The sequence below is a fragment of the Drosophila suzukii genome, chromosome 3 (genome assembly GCF_043229965.1).
Source record: "Drosophila suzukii chromosome 3, CBGP_Dsuzu_IsoJpt1.0, whole genome shotgun sequence".
Taxonomy (NCBI): domain Eukaryota; kingdom Metazoa; phylum Arthropoda; class Insecta; order Diptera; family Drosophilidae; genus Drosophila; species Drosophila suzukii.
The window spans coordinates 82,154,751-82,173,668 of NC_092082.1; the positions used below are offsets into that span (position 1 = coordinate 82,154,751).

At 43.1% G+C, this 18,918-nt stretch overlaps 1 protein-coding gene across 2 annotated transcripts in view; it reads right to left on the minus strand.

Annotated features, from left to right (window-relative positions):
- LOC108014433 (limbic system-associated membrane protein) overlaps positions 1-18,918 on the minus strand; it is a 131,196-nt gene that overhangs the window by 11,606 nt on the left and 100,672 nt on the right. For both annotated transcript variants that reach the window (XM_036817419.3, XM_036817420.3), the window contains exons 5-9: positions 14,172-14,372; positions 8,434-8,574; positions 7,731-7,862; positions 6,485-6,582; positions 301-530 (exon numbers count right to left, since the gene is read on the minus strand). In XM_036817419.3, the coding sequence (XP_036673314.3) occupies positions 301-530; positions 6,485-6,582; positions 7,731-7,862; positions 8,434-8,574; positions 14,172-14,372 (802 nt within the window). The remainder of the gene's footprint in view (positions 1-300; positions 531-6,484; positions 6,583-7,730; positions 7,863-8,433; positions 8,575-14,171; positions 14,373-18,918) is intronic.

Consider the following 18,918-nt stretch of genomic DNA (forward strand, 5'->3'; position numbering starts at 1 on the left):
TCTGTCTGTCTGTCCATCAGCCAGTTACCAGTTGTCAGTCAACGAAATTAATCTAATAAAGTTACCCAGTGCATCATCATCATCAAGGGGGGCAGGGTCTAATGTCCAATCAGGTCCGGAATACCTGACATTTGTTACGGATTTTGCATTTTATGCTCAGTTACTAAGTCGTGGTACCGCCAATGCACTCGTAATTAGGCGAACCACTCAGGCATTGTCGTGGCCTCGGACGTGGCTCTAACTCGCAATCCTTATATAGTATATACCCATGCCATCCCCACTTCCGAATCGAAATCTTACCTGTCCTTGTACTGACTGATTGGCGGTGAATTAAAAACGGCTACGTTCGGTTTTCCGCTCAACTGCAGGGTCTTGCGTGCCTTTCCCAGCTGATTCTCGGCCACACAGGAGTAGTTGCCAAAGTCCTGCGGATGCACTTTGCGTATAATCAGGGTGTGCCGCGAGCCCCGCGTCTCCATGATGTGCCGCTCGGTGGTATCCAATTGCATGGTGTCTTTGAACCAAATTACCTGTAAATAATTGAAAACTTGGTCAATCGAGGCGAGCACGAGTTAACAGAGTTCCAGAGTAAGCGATGTGTGCGTGATTGCGTTTTGTGCACCTGAGAATCTCAGGTTTGTTAAGGTCTGTGGTCGAGATATATAGAGAGAGAAAGCGGTAGTTGGGGTCACCGGTGGGGGCAAAAGTTAAGACGATTTGCGGCGAGAAGAGTACTTCCACTGCCACTTCGTGCGGCTGTCACTTGAGCGTCAATTAAGCGTAATTCCTGTTGAAATTGAAAACCAGACCGACGTGCCCCCTGCCGCTCCTTCGATGATTATTGATTTCCCATCAGATTTTTTCGTTTGGCCCCATTCACCAAGTCATCTTGGATTCGGCATTGTTTGTCCCTATTTGTTTGCTACACATATTTTCCCCAGACCCAGACCCAGACCCGTTTTCGAAAACATGTTTTGTGTGTCAAGTGCGGAATTCTCGACGAATCCTGTGCAAACATATATCCTCGAAAAAAGGACCCGATGCCAACTATCCAACAGAGGACCGTGCGTGTTTTGTAAATGAATGGGGAGCGCGAGTCGCCACGATGACAGCTCGCAGACAGGATACCCCAGGATACGCCAGGATGCGGCAGGATGCGGCAGGATACGGCCGGATACGGGCTGTAGTCGGCAGATAAGCAAGGACACAACGCACGAATTAACAGGGGATGCGGGCAGTAGTGCGGGGCAATCCAAAAGCAGCAGGTGCTCGTTGGCATGACGCACATACCAAAATCCAATCTCCAGTCCTTGCACACATATTAAAACAAATAAAAGTATCGGAGGGGAAAAATATGAGAGATAGGAATAGTAGCCTGCTATCTATGGCATTTCTATTTTCAAGTCTGGTATTTATTTGCTCCTATTTGGCTAGATTAGTTAACGCCGGCGGTGCTTGCCGCATATTCCATTAAAATGGCTGTCAGCAGTGCATATGTGTTGTCATATTTTCCCCACACACACAGGCACACTCCACCCATTTTCCGACAGTTACAGTTATGCCGGCGTGCCATAAATGTTTTTTGCCCATGCCCGTTATTTGTCCGAATTGTTGATGTTTGCGTTTTCCATGCCTTTTGTTTCTAGCCGACTGGCCATGGGTGTGCTGTTGATTTTACGCTTTTCCCTTGATTTAAGCTCTAGTTTTGGCCATGTTTGGTATGGTTTTGGGGCCCCCATTTTCCTGGATCAGCCGGGAAAATCATCCTGACGCCGCTCGTAACGAGGCATAAGTGTTGACGTGGCAGAAAAATAGGCAGAAATTATTTTATTTAATATTTTCCCCCCAAAACCCCCTGCCACAAAACCATCAGCTTTTCCCCAGCTAACTGAATTAATTGCCCCACGGATGCGGCAATTGATTGGCCGCCCTGTGTGCACTTCATTAATAAGTAGATCCAGGCAAATGTTGCGCCAATCAATCTTCTGCACTTGCGCTTCATTTTCAAATGCTTTCGCCGGCACGTGAATAGGAGAAAGGAAATGAATCGAATTGTATCGTATCGATTGGAAACAAGAACTTTGGCCAACTTTGAAGCTGGCCGAGAGAAAACAAAAGCGAAATGAGACGAAGAAGCGGCAAGAAATTAGCATTGATGAGCAGCAGAGCGAGAAATACCAATCAACACTAATCAGCCAAAAAGAAAGGAAGAAGAAAGTGGAAAGTGGAGAAAGGAGAATGCGTGCCGGGGTGCTTTTCCTGCTACCGAATCCTGCGAATACTGGGAATCCTGCGAATCTTGGGCTCCCAGTTCCCTTTTTCCTTCCGTTCCGTCTGGCAATCTATTATGCAATACCTCCTTTCAGCTGGCACAGCACAGGAAATTGCCAAAGGAAGAGTGTTGTTAGATGGCTGGCAGCTCAGCTGCCAAGTGAAAACGCTCCAACAAATAATTGCAAGAGGCATGTGGGAATTACGCATACGCCGCGTTGGCACGCCAGCACGCACATGGGAAATATTGCGTGTGGCACAGGAATCGCTTTCTTCTTTCTTTTCCTTTCTTTTTTTTCCACTGGTGTCGCTGTTAATGGCCACAGTTTGACTTAAGTTGCTGCCTACACCAATTGGCCAGGGCCAACAGCTGCTCCCCAAAGTTGCCGCCCTGGGAAAAGCTAATAGAAATTAGATAATGACAATAAATAACTTTGCCGTAATTAATTACACTAGTTCAACAGCAGTTTAGAGTGCCGGCCTACTGTGTTATTAAGTCTGTAATTGGGCGACCACTTCAAACTTCTCGACGTTTAATATATCATTATTTTATATGATGCACAGAGTTAAATGGGAAGGTTTATGAAACGTTTGATATTCGAGTGTGCTGTAACCAATTTTAAAGGATGTTTTAAAGGTTTCCTCACAGAGAGCTTTGTGAACCATTGTTCAATTTCAAAAGGGTGAAATATACCCAATGAAAAAGGGCCTGCACATATCTTTCATAACGTTTGTAATATGATCATATATGAACATAAAGTTTTTATAATTTATAATATTTTTATAATCGAAAAATCTTTATATTTAATTTTATAAAATGTATAGCCTAAAAAATGTTTGGTTTTAATTCAGCGAATACTTGTAATTTGATCAAATATGGATCATAAAATTTACGTTATTATATAAAATAAAATATGTTGGGATAGGACTGGCTTATCCCTAAAACCCCCACCAACTTCCTCATCACAAACCCGAATAATTACCACTTAAAATGTGTATATCAAGTAGTTTTTGCAACGCTTTTCCCCGGCAAGTAATTTCCAGACCGACGAATCCTCTAATTATCTGGCAATTTTGTGCCATCTAAACATCTCATTTCGGAGCGGGCCAATAGGCCAACTTGCAGTCCTTCACCCGGGCACAAAAACCCATTACGTGCGATGCGATGCGATGTGTGTGTGTAAATGTGAAGAAAATTACCAATTTGGAAATTAATTTGCAAAATAATTAAAAGCCATAGTAGCGGCATGGCTGCAATATCTCTTTCCCACTACCACTCGCCGAGTGATGAGCGATGAAAGCTCATCAAGGGTCCTTGTTTAGGAAGTGGATGGTGTGGGTTATGGCAGTGGGTGGCCCTAGGGTGGTCCTAGGGTGGTGTGTGGGCGTAATAGGGAACAGGGGCTGTCCAAACGGACGCCCATTAATGCTGTTAGCTGCTGACGTTGATGGCTCTGTCAAATGCTGCTGCATGTTTAATGCGTCCGACATCGATGACGGCGACAACATCGTTGACAATACTGCCGCCCGATGACGTTGATAATGATGTTGTCCCATTGCCGTCGCTCATGTTAATGACAATTGCTCTAATGACTTTGTTGCCTTCGTGGGGGGATGGGCTGTTTAGTGGGGGATTCAGGGGGATTCAGGGGGCTCAACTCCCCCCACAGACACAGCTTAGAGCATGTTTATGATATTCATTATGCAACAAATCGACAATATCAATGGATTATGAATATGCCAGACTTGGGCTTGTGGTGCAATGCGTAATTAATATGTAAATATGCACATAAGTGCCACTGTCTGTCTGGCAATGTGAGTGTGCATATCAATCTATATATATGTATATACCATACATGTAGAGCCCTTCAATGCGTGCTAAATAATTAATATGCTGCCCCCGTGTGGCATAGTTTGCGGTTTTTACGCTGCGAAATGCCTGCTCATCGTTGACAAGACATAATTAAAATTGCACGCGATGCATCAGAACAATATGAACAATGATGCACATCGGGCGGCCGCAGGATATTACTATTATTCGCATCCAGGACTCATTAGTTCATTGGTAGCCCATCATTTTCACCTTTGTTCTGGCTCTCAAATTCCCACCCCCTCCCCTCTTAGTAATGGAAGTGAAATTCTATGCAACAGATTTTTAACCGTAATTACAGGCACTGTGGCATGCCACAGATATTTGCCAACTTTCGCCTTTTAGCACGCTAATTAAACCTTTGACCTCTGGATGGTTTACATGCCAATGAGTTCCTTAATTAACATTTAAGGGCTATGAAACAGAAACAACAAAAATTCCAACAGCTAATCAAAAAAAAAAATCTGAAACTCTCACGTCTGTGTGGCACACTTGAAAATTTTTATATGGAGTAGACGGGTTTCAAGAGCTTTACAGGCTCGTTAAAAAAGAAATACCCCGAAAAACCAGCCGAAAAGGAAGCGTTAAATTGTATACACTTAGCCACAGGGATACAAAAACAAAATAAAGGAAAACTTAAACAAAAATGAAAAATTAAGTGAATGAGGAGGGAAATGACGAACTGCGAGGAAGGCAAATGTAAAAATTGCATGCGGAAATGCCATTCTCAAAGACTACTAAATGCCACGCCCCCCTGCCCGCTTTTAACCGCCCACAGCTCCGTCAACTGGCGATGATGGCATGCACAATGCAAAGCAGGAGGCGTTGACGTTGACGCTGGCCCGCATAGGGGTTAAGGGGTCGCAGCCGGGGGGTTAAGGGTCCACGACCATAATGAAATGTGTCGGACAGAGCAAATAAAAAGCAGCAGCTAGCTGGCAAATAAATAGTTACGCTGCTGTTCGCTGGAAAAGCAGTCAACTCTTTGCGGCCACAAAACGAGGGGCCAAAAAAAAAATGAAAATGAAAATGTGGAAAATTAAATAGCATAAAAACTTAATGCGCTGTCGGAAAATTCGTGGAACGGGCCAAAGAGCCGCTGACGGACTTACCACGAATCGGGCCAAAATGAAACGAAACAAAGTGAAATGAAACGGGAGCTGTATAATTTTAAGGATTGACATTTGCGGTTGCAAGTCATTATTCGGCTTTCGTCTGTGTACATTAGGGTGGATCCGGGTACTTTTTGAGGAAATTAAGGTCTTGCAATCCATTATTCGGCAGGCATAAGAAGCGGAGTGTAAAAATAGATGGGGTTTAAGGCTAATGACTTGGATTTTTTGGTGGTTCCGCATTCGTATTCTCAGTAACTATTTAAGCTTTAGATATACCTATTATTTTAAACTAAAAAGCAAAGGAGTCTAAAAATGTAGTACAACATTTTTGGGAGATATGTTAAACCATATTGAACTATTATTATAATTCAAAATATAGAATATATTTTAGTAATAATGATAGTTAAGATCTGCCTCCCATAGAGAGGATCACCCTAGTATATCCCAATCCCTCCATTTCCGCTCTGCTCTTCTCGCCTGTGTGTGCGCCATGTCATTTTGGGTTTTCTTTTCGGTTCTTTGGCATTTCTCTTGTGCTCTTTTTTTTTTTTTTGGTAGCCCGCCGCTTCTCACTTCCGCTTTGGCAACTTCCGCAATTTTACTTTGAATTATAGCCGAGCGTATTAATTTAAATGTCGACAAAAGGCGCAGAGCACAAAAATAAACACCAGAGATGGGGAGAAAGTGGAGAGTGCGAGCCGGGCTAAAAGTGAAGTTGAAATTACTGCAGAAAAACTGGATATACGAAAATGCAATGGGCAACAGGACGACAAGGACATCGAGGACATGCTGGCTCTCACTCGCTCGGGCTTGGGCTTTTTGTGAGCGATGTTTGATTAAAATTATGCCCGGCGCCTTTTCTTTTTCGTCCTGCGTCCCGAGTCCCGAGTCCTGCGTCCTGCGTCCCTTTATCTCCCATCTGCACTTTGTATTGCACTTCAATTTGCCTTTGTAGACTTTTAATTAATGCGTGATGGCGGCAGCAGACAGCAGGCATCTGCTTTCGGCTTTCAGTTAAACAATGGACTCGCCAAGATGTCTAAATCTATGGGATAGATGTGTACCCATGGACCAATCTCACTCTCTCTATATGGGCATCGGGATCTGTCCGTCTGTGTATCTTTATATCTGTGGCATCCGCTGCGGGGGCGTGTGGTCTGCTGTACGTGTTTCCAAGTGAGCAAGCGCGATAATGAAAATTTATGTATGAAATTTAATTAAAACATACCTCAGGCTGTGTTTCGCCGTGGACGATGCAGACCAGCGTGGCCTCGTGCCCTTCGCCCGAGAAGACCACGGGACGCTCCACGGAGATTTCCGGCGAAACTGGGGGGAAAATACAAAAAAAAAAGAAAGTAAGAGAGGAGAAGGAGAAAGAACGTTAAGAAATTAGTTAATAACATGAACATTGTCCTGTCTCACGGAATGGCAGCGAACATTCAGCGCAAAAATCAATGGCCCAATGGCCCCGCCAGCCAAATGGTATCGAAAAGTGTAAATAGAGTTGGGAGCCACGTAATTAGCACATGTAATGACCCTCGAGTGGGGTTGGGTAATGGTAACCGAGTCCGACGCCCATCAAAATTATACATATAAATTCTTAATAAATGTCAGAACGAACGAGCGGGAGTACGATTCCCCGCCAGGCATTTCAATAATTGCCAGCCAACCAATAAATGTCGGTAAGTGTGTAAATGTAATAAAAGCATTCCCCTTTTTTCTGGCGGGGGCTGGCGGGCGACCCTTAACCCCTTAACCCCATGCCCAACCTCCATCATCTACTCGAATGCATGTGAGAGCGGACGGGAGAGCGTTAAAAGTCAATACCCGTTCGAAATCGAAATCAGATTTGACATAAATTGGACTGACAGGCGAACTCCGTGGCACAGTGGCGCTCGGAAAAAATTAATTCGTTTCGCTGCCATTGTGTGTCTACACTGGGAAATGAAAACGGAGTGCGAAATTGTAATTAGTGTGGAAGAAAGGTTTTAAACTTTAAATTTTGAAATACAAATAAAAAATATTTTAACTATACAAAAGCTTTAAAATAATGCATTCCTTCACAATTTAAATTTAGGAAAAATAAAAATAAAATCTAAATATAAAATAAGAATTTCAAATATATTTTTGTAGAATTTATTGGATTTTAGTTACACTACATTTGTCAAAGCCTTTGAAAAAATAAGTGCAAACAGAACAACCAATTTGAAACAATATTAAATTCTTTGTGACTTGAATAGTGTATTTTTCTATTGGTTCGTTTAATTGCTTAAAAAAAAGTAGCTTTACTTTAAAATAAAAAGTTAATAGAGGGAGCAATCTATTTGTATACCTACATAAAATGCTATAAAATGTAAAAAAATATTTTATATTTTATTCTATAACTATTTTTCTTTTTTTCCCCTATTTCTTACTAATTTATTTTGCGAGTGTTCAAACAGGGAACTGCGGTGGGTTTTGGGTGGCATACTTACACAGGACATGGAGCACGACCTGGCTGGAAGCGGGCTGGCCCACGCGATTGTTGGCAGTGCATATGTAGACGCCGCCCTTGTGCCGGTCCACATTCTCGATGGAGAGGACGTGCGAGTGGAGCTTCTCCTCGCCTGCAATGGGGAAAAAGGGGGAAAGTCGCGGAAAACCGCATGAAAAATGCAACTCAATAAGGCCGCCATCCTTCCATCCTCCCATCCAGAGGAGGAGGTCCAAAGTCTGGATGGCCAAGTGTCCGCAGCCCAAGAAATGACAGAGCCAATTACGGGGAATCAACGTGACAGTGATGTCCGGCCGGAGTCCAAAGGCTCCTCCATTCTCTTCACCGCGGCTTGGCCCCTGGCCAATGGATAATGGCCACCAAACAACGGCGAAGAAACCAAACCACATTCACACACTGCGATTTTGCCGGCAGACTGAGCATTTTATTTAATAATAAAGAACGAGCAAAGCGTTTTCTCCGGGGCAGAAAATATAATTTCTTTGACTTTCCATTTTTATGGAAATTGTTTAAAGTTTCTTTTACGACTGTATTCATTTACTTTTTCGCTGCTCCGTTCCTTTGTTGCTCTTTATGATTTTAATTTGCGTGGTTGGCTTGGTTTTTTTGCTTTTTGTTTGGGTGTCCTTTTTTATCCTTGAACTGCGCAACACAGTCTTCTATGAATTTTCACACAATCTTACCGTTGGGCAAAATATTATTCTTGCGGCTCCAGGTCACATTTGGCATTGGATTACCCGTGGCCGAGCACTCGATGCGCACCGACGAGCCCTTCTTGACTTGCAAATGTCCGCCGGTGCTAATGTGATGAATCCTCGGCGGCACTGGAATGGTTTCATATAAACAGAGAGGAGAAAGCACATTAGAAATGGCCAGTGTGAAGGTCCCAGTGTCCCCAAATGTATGCAAAGTGGGGCCGGACAATTTGAATAAATAAATGCGCCCCGAAATGCAAATTGAATGAGAGAAAACGGCATTTACGCGTCTCCAAGTTTGGAGCCTCGGTCTTCAGAAAGTGTAGTCCCCCTCCTTTTTTTTTGACCCCGCTGGGGCATAGTTTGATTTAATTCGGGACCGGCATTTATTTATATTTGTGGCGGCATTATTTTACAGCTGTTAAAAATTATGTCTGCCCTGTGCCGACCGACTAAATCAAGGACAATGGCCAGCTGACGCCTTCGATGGCTTCATTCCATTTTATGTAGATTTCCTATGCAATATTATATTCTGCTGCTTTTTCTGGGGACTACTGAATGGCTGGTTTGTGATTTCGTGTTTACTTTATTTTCAGTCCTCTTGTTTTTCCTCACTTTTTCCCATCCTTGTTAGGTTAAAGCTCTGGGGGATTTCATTCAGTTTGGCTAGCCCGTAAATTGAGGCCAGAACACACTTTGCTGATGTTTGGTTTTCCCCAGAAATTTCCACATTTAAGTGCGAGTATCAACAGCTCAATAAACCAAAAGGCGCACAGAGACACTTCGATATGTATGGTGTGTATGGTCCACTCAATATACATATCAAATTAGAGTCCATCTCCAGACCCCAGGGGCGTCTCTGGGCCCTCCAAAAGGGGGGTCGCCGGACATGGACGGCCCAGCATCTCTGATTAGGACCCAATCAAATTATCACCGACTACGCCAGTGGAGCCACAACAAACATGTGTTATTGATGCAATTCTTTCAAAGTACATGCGATTTGCAATATATCAAATAATATATTCTATTGCTCTGGCCAAAACAAATAAGCCCAGCAAGGATGGCAGCCATCTCGCTCTTCGGGATATTTGCATTCGAAAGAAAATTACAATTGATCACTGAGGGGCGCACAAATAGCTCATGGCTCGTGGATGCCAGATGCACTGAGATAAATAGATTCTTTAGGAAAATTGTAAAAAATACCAAAGATTGAAAATTCTATTGATTGGGTATCGAGGGTATCGAAAATTCTCCATAAGAACGGTTTAAATTGTTATGAAAATTATTTGAAGTTCAAAATTTTAAAGATAGAAATTTCTATAAATTGGTAAATATAAGGAAAAGCTATATTTTTAGTAAGGATCTCAATAAAATTCTGAATAAGAACTGGTTTATCCTAATATAGGTAATATTTTAAGTAATAAAGAAAGTTAAATTTATATCACTTTCCTCCGAAAACCTTGTTTAAGTAAATACCTTCTATAAAATTTTCTGGATTGGGTTATTATTTTCCTAGTATAGGCTATTTTCTCTCTCTGTAGCTCGAGTGCGCAGTGCTTGGTCCTCCTGCAGCCACAAAATATGCATTAGACTGTAATAAATCATGAGCCTGGCAAAAGGCGCTGCGAGAAGGACTCGTATAACTCGCAATGAAGTTGCAGGCAAATGCCCCCATACCATACCATCCCACATTCGTGTGTGTGCTTGGTATACTATATATTCTCAATATTCTCACGCTTTGTACACTCGCATATTGAATTCAATAAATATGTCGTCCCCCTGTTGCAAAGTGGGGGGAGTGAGTGATATGGGGGCCCAAAGCTCTTTTAATACCCGATACCCGGGACTGAAATTGATTTCGACTGTGCGAGTGTGCGGCTTGTAATACGTGGATTGCGGCATGTAATGTCATGCAGATGACGACTACTTAATGGGTCTCAATCTTGCAGACTTGATGGCTTGCTCTGGCTGGTTTTGTGGGCAGCTGGCAAAAATTTTAATAAGCAGCTCTTTGAAAGCAGCCGCCGCAATGCCAGGATGAGCAGGATGAGGATCAGGACGAGCTGGAGGAGCAGGAGCAGCGGTGGTTGTGGCCAGTTTTGACAGAGTTTGTTTCATATTGATTTCGAAACAGCAACGGCGGATGGTGGTGGCTCAACTTGGGGCCCTGGTTTTGCGGCAGGCAAAGTTCTGAGCCACCCAGTCACCCACTCAACCACCCACTCGACCGGCCAGCCAACCAACCAACCATCCTTATACACACAGACACACATATATATTCATTCCCAGCCAGGCTTAAACTTTAAGTGCGCCGGTTTTGTGGGCTGGCAAACTTCCGAGCATGTCTGTTAAGTAATTTAAATCCATATTCTGTTGCTGCCGATAAAGTTTAGTGCCAAAACTTAAGCGGCTGCCTGCGAATCCCAGAGATCCCAGGGAGATCCAGGCATTTAATTGGGGGCTCCCGTGGCTGCAGTGTCCTGTTGGTAATTTGTCTCAAGTATCCAAAGAACTTGCCAGTTGCCAGTGGACTTTGGATATACAACTACTGCGAGTGTAAGTGTGCGTGTGTGGCATTTGTTTATCGTCCTTGTGGCATATAATTATAGGCCACACCTCTCCGGCAGCCTCGCATCTCGAGCATCTTTTGTTATTGTACAAACATTGTTGTTCCGCCCATTGTGCCGGGATCTATTGTCGAGCAGCTGGCCATAATTAAATGCGGCTCCCTTGCCCCCGCCTACACATCCTTTTCGCATATCCTTCCCTGCACCTGTCTCCGCCTGATGTGGCCACATCCGTCTCCCTGTTGTTTTGGCATATTGTGCATATAAATCACACCAGGCAGCCAGTCTCCATTTTCTAAACCACACACACTCGCACACTCGCACACACACACGCACAGTTGGTGCAATAATTATGGTTTCCGGTTCAATGATTTCATTGTTATCGATACTTAAACCAGAGTCCTTGCCTTGGACTTTTGCGGTGGCCGAGTGCTCCCCCACAAAGGCCCTATAATTACACGGCTAATTGCAGTCTGCCGTGCCATTTGAACTGGACACAATCCGATTTTGGGCACTGGCCTTTGGCGGCTTTTGATTTTAAAGTCACGCGCCGGGCCAAAATAAATTTAAAAATCACACCGATTCGGCCGTGATAAAAATGTGTAAATTGCTGCCACAGCAAACCGCACAGCCACCGCATAACATAATGTTTTGCGGTTGGATTTGGTCGATGGTGAGGTCGAGAGCCATCCATCCAGTCATTCGGCCAGCCAGCCCACCATTCTGACCATATCCCAAACCCAAACCAAGTGGCGACAGCCTGCCACCGGCTAATGGATGGATTGTGGATGGGCCATGTCGAAGCCTAATTGGTTTTATTAAACGTCACATGAATAATGCCCGCTGCAGCTGCATCCCAGCGAAAATCCTTTCAGGTCCTTGACACACTTCCAGTGGATCTCTCCACCCCATTTGTTGACTGCTGGCCAACACAGAGGACCCACAACCTTGGCGGACTCATCAAATATTGAAGACTGCTCGTCGGTTAGATACAGCTCACCTAGAATGCCAGATGTTTTTTCTGGGGGTTGAGAGATGGAAACTGCAATTATTTCTAGGGGGGGCCCACCCAGATATTAATGCCCGTGCCATATTAAAAGATTTGTCAACGGGCAAACTTTGGCCCATTGTTTTGCCCTTGCCCGAGGGCTGCAGAAATGATATCCTACTGCCGGTTGGTTGGTCCATTTTTTGGCCATCGCCGGGGCTAATGTCTTTGTAAGTGCTACGAGGGCTATGGGCCAAAACTTTGGCAGTGGCGCACATTATTTTTTCATCTTTAGTGTGAGCCAAACTGAAAGTAATTTACGCTCGTAAAAACTGCCAAGCCGAGATGCCAAAGAGCGGCAAACTTTATGAAATTTATATATGTACGGGCCACATGGTGGGTATTTTTGGGTTCTGGAATCCAATGGTTTTCGGCTGGTTTTTGGATCTGATTTTCGGGGGGCGGAGGAGGGTGTGTCCGTGCTGCTGAGCCTATAAAAACTTCGACAGCGCAATATTTTGCCTGTTTTCTCCTTTGACAATAATGGAGATTGGTCGTCGGGGGTCTGCGAATCGGGGCGAGAAATTTACGTGCGCCTGGCGAAAGTTCAATAAACGAAATATTTCTGGCCATGATCATTATTTGGCAAACGGAGCGCATAATAAACACATAAAATAAACAAAACTTTTCAATAATCGACTTTTTTCCCCACTCCCTCTCTCTTTTTTGTTTGCCGGCGAGGAGTTTTCCGCTTTTCCGTTTAATGTTTGCCTGCGGCAATGCCGATGCCCCAAAAAAAACAAGAATCCGAGGAACTGGGAAAAGCAGGAGCAGGACCACAAGGAGCAGGACCAAGTTTCAATGACAAATGAAAAAAGTTGTCGCCGCTAAAATAAATACGCATTTTTTATAGGCCTGTGTTCTTGCGGATAATGTTTTAACCGACAAATCCATATATTTTGACGCGCTTTAAAGCGCCTTAAAGTCGGCAATAAAACTATTTTTCAATCGTTTGAACTCGCCGAATAGGAGAAACGAGCTAGAGGGAAAAAGCGAGACGGAGCACTTTGGAGATTTGGGGAATTGTATCGCAATTTGCATGCACCTCACACATACATAAGCGTTGGCAGGGCGGTGGGCGTGGCTCAGACACACACACACACAGCAGCACAATCGTATGCAAATATAAAGGGCAACATTGTAATTGGGGGAAATATATGTAAATTATTCATCATTGCTGATTAGAAGCCCAGCCGAAGACGCATGCGAAAGGAAAGGAAAGGAGAAAGTACACTGATAAAAAAGTCACTAAGCCAAAATTTATTTTACATTTAAATATCGTTCTATTCTTTTTCATCCATTGGGGGTTTCAAAATATTTAATATGCAATTTTGTTTATTGAAGCTAAATATTTAAAGTTAATAAGACAGTCATCGCAGCTATTCTACAATGATTCAAATGTTTAGAAATTGTATCAGACAATTTTATTTCTTATTTTAGCTTTTCCTTTTTTTAGTGTAGAGGAAAGGAGAGCAAAGGATACCCAGGATACCCAGAAGGAGCCAGAAACAAAGCTGGAGTCGCACGCTTGTTAGGCACAGGGAATCAAGCAACCAGGATCCCCGGCAGGAAGTAGTTGAGCAGGACCGGGAGCCAAAGGATCCAAAGGAGCAGCAATTTGCATCCGCTCTCTCTCTTTCCATCTATATCTCCGACTTCTCCATCTTCTGCAGCGATTCCGGGGCAAATGGCAGATTAGTTTTGATTTTTTCAAACGCCCTAGCCCCGTCTAAAAATTTCCACTCTCTATTGAATCTTTGGCCGTAAAGCGGCCAAATTGCAGCCGAACCTACTTAGCATTTTTGAGTGGCCCGGACGCATAAAGCACTAAGCACTAGGCACTAAGGATGTAAGGATATGTTAATTTGACCAGCACACACTCGCAGCGCTGTAGCCCCGAATAACGAAGCCTAACAATGGGGCCCAAGTGATTTGAGCCCAGCCGCATAAATTTTGGTCCATAAAAATCCCATGGAACGTCAATCTGGGCTGGGTGATTGGAATTGGGGGATTGGGGGATTGGGCTTGGGGTTGGGGAACTTTGCATAACAATGCAACAACGGCAAAAGTGGCGAAAAGTCGTTGGCAAATTTGTGAGCCGGCCTACTTACCGAGTATCTCGACCGTGTGGGTGATTTCGCGCGGATCCATAGTGGCAATCTGGCAGATATAATCACCGGCATCCGTGGGCAGGGCGTCGCGTATCTGCAGATTGAATCCGTTGACCAAACGCACTCGTGGATCGGGCGTCACTTTCACGGAGCCGGCGGTTAATATGGCAATCCCACGCTTCCAGGCCACAACGTACGTGTCTGCAACAAGAGAGAGCAAAGGCAAATCGAAATTAAAATCAAAATTGAGATTTCCCCAGGCTGAAATTATAATTGATAAATTATGTTCGAGAGTTATTAAATCGAATGGCAGATTCGAGTGCTTGCATTGCAGTGGCAGCGCAAATTGAAAAGTCAGAATTCAAATGACTCAATTACGGGCCGCTTCAAAGGATCTAAAAAGGCTAGAAATTCAATTTGGCATGGACCCGTACACAGATACACAGAGTCCTACATACACACACACACACGCAGCCAGAGGCAGATCCAGAGTGGAATATAAACCGCAGACAGGCGGCATGAACAACACTGGATGAGAGTCAGACAGGCACTCAGTAACACCCACTTGATATCCGCTAATGTGCGGCATTTGCAATCATATGCCAGAATGAGAGGCAGTCAGACACTCGGATGCTTTCACCAGCAGCAGCTGCGGCAGGAGCAGCAGGAGCCAGGATGCCAGCGGAAGGATGCCTGCCAGACACATGAAAGCCAGGGTGGACCATTACTAGCTTAGAGGTCCACTTTTAATGTGACAGAATTAGGTAGTACTTTCTTCAAAAATGATTTGTTTCTCTATACGTTCCTTAAACTTTCTTTTGAAAAATATTTTTTCTTTTTTTTTTTGTTAAATAAAAAATGTGACAATATTTAATAGTACTTTTCACAAAATGATATGTTACTCTATACGTTTTTTAAAATTTCTTTAAAAAAATATTTTTAATTTTTTTTTTTTTACAAAAAAATGTGACAAAATTTGCTAGTACTTTTCACAAAATGATAATATGTTTTTCTATACGGTTCTTAAAATTTCATTTTTTTCAGTTTTTCCATCGTAGTTCAGCCAAATCAAGGCGTACAGCTAAAAGACCGACTGTTTTGAACAGCTTGCTAAATATGCTAACGATCCTCATAACTTTTTGAAAAATTTATTTTTTGACCAATTTTCTCAATTTTTGTAGGGGTTAGGTCACTTTTTTTCGAAAAATGGCAAAAATTAATAATTTTCAGGTTGAAATGCCAATCGATTGGAAATTAAACAACGAGCTCAACGAGGTATGACATTCCTCATTCTGACTTATATTTTTGTTATGGCAGCCAAAAAACTGAATTTTTATTGCGAAAACAAGGTTAAAAATTTTGTCAAAAATACAAAATTCAGATTTTTGTCAAAAATTCGTCATTTTTTTTCGGTTTTTCCATCGTAGTTCAGCCAAATCAAGGCGTACAGCTAAAAGATCGACTGTTTTGAACAGCTTGCTAAATATGCTAACGATCCTCATCACTTTTAGGAAAATTTATTTTTTGACCAATTTTCTCAATTTTTGTAGGGGTTACATTTTTTTAAATTTAAAATATATATATATATATATATATATATATATTACCTTTTTTTAAAATTTTATGACATTAAATATTCTTTTTTTTCTGTCTCCACTAGAAGTTTTCCATTAGAAGACCTAGATATTAATCACATCAAAATCATGGTCCACCCCAACATGTACTAATACACCCATAGGCACACTCATTCACGTACAACAGTCCAATGGCAATGGCGTATTCATCGAACTCATTAATTGTGATTCCTTTTTCAATTTATGTGAGTTGCTCGATGTAAATTTCCGTGCGCGTGCTGAACATAGATGGTCGGCAAAAAGGGGAAGTACATTGGAAGGGTATAAGTATGTATGTATAGGGGAACTGAGTAGGAGTTGGGAACAGCAGAAGCAGAAGTATTGAAATGTGCATTGAAGCTACCGGATTTGCTACTAATGATGTATGACTTCCGTGTTTCGGTGCCGACGAGCGGCGTTCATTAAAAATTAAAACAATTTTGCCCGCCATCGACGACTAAGTGAGCTCTTCTGCTGCCAAAAAAATCAGGGGAGCGGGAAAACGGTTTACAGCTGTGGTCAAAATGTTGGCAGTGACTTTAGAGGCTTCAAATTTGTATCTTTGTTTAAGGGATCAAAGGTATATGATACAGATATTTAAAAAAACAGAATTATAACTCTTAATAAATGAAACTTCATTTATAATCTCTCAAAAACTTTTATATTGATTTAAGTACTCGACACTAAGTAGATAACAGTTTGCTTTAAAAGTGGAACTATTAAATCTGAAAGTTAATAAATCTCTTTAATAAAAGTCAATAAAACCATTGTCAATATGTATTTAATTTAAAAACTGAGCCGCCAAGACATTAGCATATTTGAGTTAAATACTTTAATAATATTTTGACCCCAGCTGTAGCATTCGCTCCCACCTCAAATTGATTCCCACACACCCATGGATGAGTGAGTGAGTGCAGCAGGAGCCCCTAGCCGAGTTGGCTGGGCTGTAATAAAATGCTTATGAAGTCATTTACATGCGCATTCAAAAAGCGTATTTATTTGCAATGAGTTCAACAACATCAACAAGCCAAGGAAGGCACACGGTCTCCGCTCCATGAAAAGCTGAAAGGCAATGCAGGCGCAGTGCACTGCAAAAACAAATAAATAAACGAGCACCACCTGCTGTCGTTAGCGTGCTCTAAAAGGAGTCGAAGGTGGAGTTGTGGTTGCATGTTGGAGGATGGCATAGGATGGGTTTACCCGACTCCTATGTAGATGGTGTCCCTGCCGCAGAGTACGGAAAGTATAATTCTTTAGGCTTCCCTGGTGGCAGTGGCGATGGCGATGACGTTGCCGAGGTGCTAGGGCATTGAGTTGTGGGCCTGGCATGCATCCTGCTTAGGAATCAGGAATGGCTGGGGTACTGCAACATGTACGTGCTGGCAAAGTGCAGTCATATCATATTAGCCGCTTGATTGAGTTATGAATGAAGCAACGCCAGTTGTAGTTGGTACATTGCCAAGTCGATTTTTGCACAGGGATATGCAAATTGGGCAAGGGCTTCCAAATTGCCCAAGACAGGCTGTCAATTATTTGGTTTCCCCGGGGCTATTTTCAAGCCTCACAACTGGTTAATTTCAACGAGTTCTTACTAATTGGCTGCCTTTGTTTCAGACCTGTCAGTTGATTTTCATTGGAAATTCCTAAAATGCTACATTTTATTTTTGGGAGAAAAGATGCCCCGCAAAAATCTCATCATTTCTGGAATTTGGTAAGAGAGTAACGGGTAAGTGATTTGTGATTTTGACAGTGATGCCAAGTTTTTCTATTTTTTTTTTAAATTATTTTCAAAATGTAACAACATTTATATAAAATGCTGAAACAAACTAAAGTATAAAGGAAGCTTTTAAAATAGCTTTTGAGAATGGAACATATTTTTGTATGGAATGATCTGGCTTGCTTCTGTGTTTAGTATAGTTACTTGGCAGCACTGTTGTTTCGGGGTGGCCAAACTAATTATTGTACAGGCACCATTCAGCAGACTCTTAGCTAAGATTGGACTCAGGACTGAGGACTTGGGACTCCAGGACTCGGGACTCTTGTCTGTTGCAAGGGCACACATAAATCAGTAGCCTTGTTCATGTGTGCTGTGCAGCACTGCCTCGCCGGGCTGCAACTAAATAAATTGTTAACTAAAATAACAACAATCTAACGAAAACAAGCAAAACACGAAACGCCTCAATTTCCGGTTTAAGTATTCTAAACTAAATAGAAAGGCACACGGATACACGGATACACAGAGAAAGGGAAAGGGGGCGCAGGCATTACGACAACAATACATGCAAACAATTGCGCCGTTAAGCGAGCGGCAAGTCCTGGAGTCCTGGAGTCCAGGATCAGGAGGAGGACCAAGTGGAGTGGCAGGAGCGGATGAGGATGAACGAGTTGGCCGGCGTGGGGCGGAAACTCGGTAAAAGCATTTCGGTTTTTGTATGTCGGGCTCATCCTCACTGGCCTCACATAAACACGGCCTGCTCCGCCCGGCTCCTGGCTCCCGGCTCCCGAATCCTGAATCCTGGACAAATGGCCGACCGCACACGTCCTGCTGCAGAGCGCTGGTTCATTGTTTACAGCCGAAAGCCAACTTTTAGTTTTCCACACTTCACCCAGTGACAGAGATACCATATATATGTGTGTACATATATGCACATAAACACAGTGAAACGGACGGACAAACATACACGTCCAATTCAAATATGGCCAATGTTCGCATTGTTGCAGCAGCGCCTTTGTCTGTTTACCCGGGGCATACTGTGCGTATGCGCAATATGCCAGCCATCGTCGGTGAGAGGCTTTCAGCTCGATTTTCTTGCAGTGGAAAGGCAGGGGGAAAAGAAGGGAAAAGGCAGGGAGAAAGCAGGGAGAAAGCAGGGGGAAAGCAGGGGCTAGGCAGGACCAAAGGCCGACCAACGGACATGTTGTTTGTCTGAGCGCAATTTATTGCATGTCGGAAAGGCCAATATTATAAGATGATGACCCCCGAAGATAAACGATGTTGCGGCTTAGCCGCCGCAGGCAAACTAGAGCGAATGGGGCAGACTTATCTGCAACTTCTTGCAAAACTTTCTACGAGCATGTTTGCCCAGCGTGTGAGTGTGCTAAGTGCGGTGTTCGTGTGTTCGTTGTGTACGGAA